Source organism: Cariama cristata, unplaced genomic scaffold, assembly GCF_000690535.1.
Source record: "Cariama cristata isolate BGI_N322 unplaced genomic scaffold, ASM69053v1 scaffold684, whole genome shotgun sequence".
Classification (NCBI taxonomy): Eukaryota; Metazoa; Chordata; class Aves; order Cariamiformes; family Cariamidae; genus Cariama; species Cariama cristata.
The window spans coordinates 27,190-33,189 of record NW_009612396.1 but is presented as its reverse complement, the minus strand read 5'-3'; the positions used below and the strand labels follow the sequence as shown (position 1 = coordinate 33,189).

The 6,000-nt window shown below is 43.9% G+C and overlaps 1 protein-coding gene across 1 annotated transcript in view; it reads right to left on the bottom strand.

Moving 5' to 3' along the window:
* Window positions 1-5,513, bottom strand: part of LOC104160485 (probable G-protein coupled receptor 112) — a gene marked incomplete at its 5' end in the record, with an annotated part of 28,265 nt that extends 22,752 nt beyond the window's left edge. Inside the window, one exon of the mRNA XM_009698613.1 lies at window positions 4,972-5,513. Within this exon, the coding sequence (XP_009696915.1) occupies window positions 4,972-5,513 (542 nt within the window). The remainder of the gene's footprint in view (window positions 1-4,971) is intronic.
* Between the last annotated feature and the right edge of the window lie 487 nt (window positions 5,514-6,000).

Below are 6,000 nucleotides of genomic sequence, written 5' to 3'. Positions count from 1 at the left end.
AGCAGGAATACTCCTGAAGAGACTGTGGTTTATAGAAGAGGCTCCACTTGGAGCAGGTACCACCTTAAGGGACTGCAGTCTGTGGATAAGTGCAAGCCGGAGCAGCAGCAAGAGGAGGAGTTCGTTGCAATGTTAAACTCCATGGTCTGGTCTGAAGGGACCAGGGGTGGACATTGTAATGGAAATACCTTTAAACTGTGGTAACCCATGATTTGAGTTGCATGTTATAGAAATTACTATAGCAGGATCCACCTGAACCAATGGAGGACAAGCCTTACAAAGTTAAACCAGAGCAAGAGGACAATAAAGCTATTGGAAGTCCAGCTCTGAGTTGTCTCTCCAAGGCTGGCTCTAGCAGACTAAGCTCAGACCCTTCAGTCTTCAGCTCAGACCTTCAGCCTCCAAATGCTCCTCAGAGGTGCCAGTCTGTGTTTTGGTGTCATCTCATGATCTAGGAAACAGCAGTTTCAGCCCCCCCAGTATCATCAGCAGAGGCAGCAGGCTCAGAGCTGGTGGACAGCTGACCCAGGAGGCTCCTCCACACCTGGAGGCAGTGGGATGGGGAGCAGGAAAGGTATATGGGCTGTTCCAGAGATCAAACTGTCCAGCAACATGCTTTTGCAGAGCAGTGCTCTTTGTAGCACAGTCCCTGCTGGTACAGAAAGCTGTAAAAATAGCAAGCCTGCTTTTCCCATGATGCTTGATGAATCTTAGATTTTCATTTTGACATCTCTCCTCTTTACTCAGGCCTTTTGCTTCTGAGATAGTACTAAACTGTTGGAAAAAAAGAGGACTAATTTACTCTGCTTTACTCTTCCACTAAAGTGCTAGCAAGTCCAGGAGCAAACTGCCACGTTGCCATTTCAAATCTGTTGCCTGCGGTAGGTCAGAAACATGACCTGACATAATGGGTATTTGCTGATTCTTTATTTGGAAAAGATCTGCAGGCTTAGATCGTCTAGCTCCAAGACAGACCTAGATATTCAATACACAGACCTCCTACCAATAACCACTAACACCGTTTGACATACACATGAATATGTAGAAAACAAGAAGCCAGAAGTATCTACTAAATTAAAAGCAAAACCCTAAAGACAAAGGAAAGCAACTTCTCTAAAGAAATCAGAAGGACCTGAAATGAAGGGGATGTGCTTTTTCATCCAGCACCCGTGCACACCAAGCCCTCCCCATCCTCACAATACCTACTACCATGAGAATACAAAGAGCAAAACCATGAGTACCTGACCTCCAGTGCTGCGGAGAGGCAGATATTCCAGCATCCCCAGTGACTTTAATCCCACGGCTTAAACTTCTAGTGGAAACCTGTATGCCTTCCTGTGGTGTGAAGCTGTAGAGATGGGTTCTGTGAGCCCCAGTGTGATGCTACAAATAATTAGTCCCTGGTTTCAAGCTCTTAGAAAATGAATGACTTCTTACAAGCTTTTTTTAAGAACTGCTGTGATAGAGGAAGTGTGATGAGAATGCAGAAGGGCCAGTGCTATGCAAACATCCCCTATCACTAGAACAAATTATTTTTTTCTTTCCTTACAGAAATACAGACATGATATTAGGCTATGATTTATCAAGCCATAAACCAAACTGTTCATACACCTAGGGTTTAACTTGTCCTCCTGACTGTTACAGTGCTGGAGATCCTCTCCAGATAGGAGGAATTGCATATAGCTGGGTGATCACAGGCTCCACTCTGGGTCTGTGGTTATCAGTAGAATGTTTCAAAAACCATTGCCTCAGGGGTGATGTATGATATCACCCAGCGTCAGCCAGGATGAATCAGAAAAATCTGCTAGGGAAAAAAAAAAACAAACCAGAGAAATGCCCAAACAAAACCCAAACCCATGCCAGTCAGGAATGTAACTCACAATGCTGTTTTCATATCCTGACAAAGGAAGCATAATTACAACTTCAGAGATTCTAATTTATTTCTTTCTCTTTCTCATTATCACCTGAAGGAAAAAAAATCTGTTTTTTCTCACATGTCAAGGATCACTACCAGCAGGCAGGTGCGGGACTAGCCACCTGCATCCTGTAACTTCATTTACTTTAATTAACATGCACATAATTCCATTCACAAAATGAGGACTAAGGTGTGATGACAGATGAGATCAGAAGCTAGAAAAATACTGTACCACTGACATTTTTAAAGTCCTAATCGTGGATTTTCATTTGATAATTTAATAAATGGTTTATTTGGCATCCTGTAAATGTGTATGGTTTTCAACAGAAGAGCAGCAAAAATTAGACCAACCAATAAGAGAACTGTAATAAATATATTTCTATATTATTAGCAGTCATTTTCAGATATTGTATATTCATCCCTCTGCCAGATTATTTAAAATTAAGAAGAAAATCAGAAATCAATGTGTGGGTGAGGTCGGGGGAGGAAGAGATGAAGACTGTGAGTCAGTGAGAGGATGAGAACACACACTTTTACTTCTACACTTTTAGCAAGGGCTCAACTGAGTTGGAAAAGTAAAGGATCGTCTTCAAGCACTCTGGGAAGAAAGCGAAGGCAGAACAATAACTTTATTCCTGCTATCAAGCAAAGCCAGTGCAATTGCTATGATAATTATAGCACTTGTAAAAAGTCAACACACCTTCTTAAGGCTGCTTCCTGCTACATTCATATGAGAAGTTTCACCCACTTTGCCTAAATGAGCCCTGGCTTTCCAAAAGTGATGTTGAATTTCCAAAACAAAGCAGGTCTCCCCACTTCCCAGCACAATTGCATAAAATGTCTACTGTCAAGGTGAACTAAGCAATGCACAGGTCTAGAAACAACGTCTATAAACACAAGAAGCAAACCTTGCAGCTAGTACTTGCTATAGGGCATAAGTAACAATTGGAGTCACGATGTTAGCATTGCAATGGCACTTCCCCCTGACATTTCAGTACATAGCAACACTTTGGCACAACTATTTCTTATACGCATGCTCCAGATGTTTTCATACAGACTCAATATGTATGACCCCGAACAGACAATCCATACAAACTACAGCCAAGTGCAGCTTCCCCTGTCTGACAGACAGGACATAAATCTCAGTATGTATTTACACCACTCACTGTTATCCCTACCTAGTGTATCGTCAGTATGTCTCTGTGCAACAGCTAGCTCATGAATTTCAGTTAATTAAAGTGAGGGGTAGATTTATAGTGGAAGCAAAGGTCTTGCCAAGATCTGACACATGACAGATTCTCAAACGTGATTAAATTTTATGAACATCTCTAGAACTAGGACTTCACAACAGTCATCTTAGTTATTGCTCTTGGTAAAATGTCAGATTTGAGTAACCCTTCTCCATTGTGTGGAACACAATGTGGATCCAGTGGTTTATGGCACCATAGGCAAGAGCAGCCTCGGTGCCTGTTGGTGCAGTTCATCACTTGTAAGATATGCTGCTGTTTCTCCTTCCTGATAACCTTTGAATATTTAGGCCAGCATTTTCCAGACTGAATTTCCAATTCAGGCTGCACTGGAGCATCCTAACTAGAGGAAATCACCTCTTCTTGGGGGCTGCTTTAGAGGGAAAAAATGCTTTGACCATTGAAAGCCTCTCTCTAACATGCTTTGTCTCACTAAAAAGCTGCTCAAATTCATCCGGGTTATTGTTTTTGAAAAATCAAAGTCCAGGATCACTGAGCAGAGGCTTTGATTTTAGGTGCTAAACTTTTCGTCAGCAAACATGAATAAGCTTCTTACAACTCCTTGCCAAGCAAAGCACACACCTTTCCCACAGAGCGAATGGGCCCAAGGGCAAAGATGTTAATTGGAAAAGGGAAACTGAGCCTTCCTCCTCCCTCCTCATCAGATCATTTCCGCCCCCCAGTCAGGGACACAAGTGGGGAAATAGCTCCAGCATCAGGCAGTGCAGAAAGAGGACTGCTTGGATAAAGGCAGTGGGGCCGGGAGCCAAGAGACAGATGGGAAGGTTGTAATTTACAGCAATTGTTATTAGTGCCTGCGTTCTTTGGTGCAGAGCGAGGGGGTGTGCAATGAGGGAGGTGGGGGAAATCCCTCTGAGCGCAGGTTTTGGCAGCAGTTGGTGATTTCCTGATGCTCTTCTCATTGCCTTGGGCCCTGGTTTGATGAAACCTGGAGCAGGAGGTGGGAAAGCGCAGTGGGAACTGCGGTGAAGTCAGGGGGTGCTGCACTTGACAGAGATCTGCTGTCTGATGGGACGGTCCTTGAATTGGCCAAAAATGACCAATTACTTTGTACTGTGCCTCTGCTTTCCCTGTGAAGCCATCAGCTTACAGACAATTAGTAAAGATGCGTTCATTGTTATTGTGAAGCATCTAAATATTGTAGCATGTCATTAGTTTTACATAAATTAGTCAGTCAATCAGTCAGTTAGTCAATCTCAGTCCTCTGTTTTAATACTGTGTAGTTTAAATACCGTGTAGTACATACAGACATCAGGATTGAATGATGAGATAACCCAAAACACTGCTAAGAGTGTTTTTCAATGAAGCAACATCCATCTAGGGCATACAACAGACAGGAGTCTTGCCACAAAGGGATTACCATCATCTAACTAATGGCTCTAGTTAAATATTGCTAAACATATTGGAAGAAGATTTCTGTGTCCAACCTCCCTTGCTCAGTACAAGGCCAGCTGAGTAGCAGCAGAAGGATGAACCACAAGAAGGTTCATGTAAAAGATGCCACCTGCCAGCAGCCTCCAGGTAATGTCGGTGGCAGAGCCTGCCCCTGCCAGCTTTCCCTCATCCACAACCTCTCTGTCTGCTTCAAGAAGAGCCTGTTTGGGGTGAGTGGGCAATATCGTACGCATGGCTACAGCTCTGGCCACTCCTGGTCTCAATCACAGCAGCAGTGACTCAGAGGCTATTAGAAAATCCTGTTGTCCTGAGCAGTGGAGGGTTCCCTACTCTCTGTGTGTGATCCCCAGCAACACAAAAGCCCCAAGAAGAGAAAATACCGCAGAGACTCACCACAGCGCAGGTGACGGTCCGCAACGGGAAGGATGCTGCTGAAGTTCCAGTACTCTTCCTTCCAGCTGACAGTATTGCCCATGGTGCAGTCCAGCAGCTCTTCCTGACCCATCACACGGTCCCACATTTGGAAGTAGTACAAGCTGCCAATGAAGCTGTTGCTTACCCGCACAATAAAGCCATCCTTTCTTTTGTGCAGATGACCCAGCACCAGGCTACCGTTGGGTTTCAGGCACTCAGCACTGCCAATGGTTTCCCTATGCACAAGATTCCCATTGCAGTAGACCTCTAGCAGTTTTTTCCTGGTGTCCCACAAGCAGCACACACTATACCACACAAAAAGGGCCAGATCGATCTCGATGTCTCGTCTGGTGCCAAAAAGATACAGTCTCAACCGCTTGTTTTCTCCAGAGAGTCCAAGCTCTATGTCATTTATGTCAGTGGAGGTGTTGTCAGCATCATAGGAAAATGCTGCCCAAGAGCTGACATTGGCAGTCCGGTTTAGGTCAATGCATACCGTGAACTGACATAACTGAGGGATGCTGAAGTTGAGCAGAGACACATATTTATCATTCCTTCCTAGCAAATCCAGTCTTTCTCCATGCAGATAACGTGTTTCTGTAAGCAAATGGCATTAGGAAAGAGGGTAAAGAAGGGAAATAAAGTGTCACTTCCAAAGAAAATGCTGCAATATAACCTCATTCGGGCACTTCCCTGAATGATGATTAAAAAATTTAAGAGTTTCTTCTATTTCTAGTTTCTGCTGCATTTGAAATTTAATTCTGAGACCACCCACACTACCAGTAAAGAGAAGATTAGTTTAGTTCTGCAAAGGAAAAGTTGAAGTCCTCAAGACATGCCAAATAGGAATCAATACAGAATTCAGGTCTAGGGTCCACATGGTCCCGTATCAGTATGGGCTTCCAGTGCAAAGGTTCAGCACACTCTGGGTAAAGATCCATTTGCAAGTTTGGCTCCCAGGTGACCTATCACACCCCAAACCTTCAGTTTTTAGGTCAAGGTTTCTGC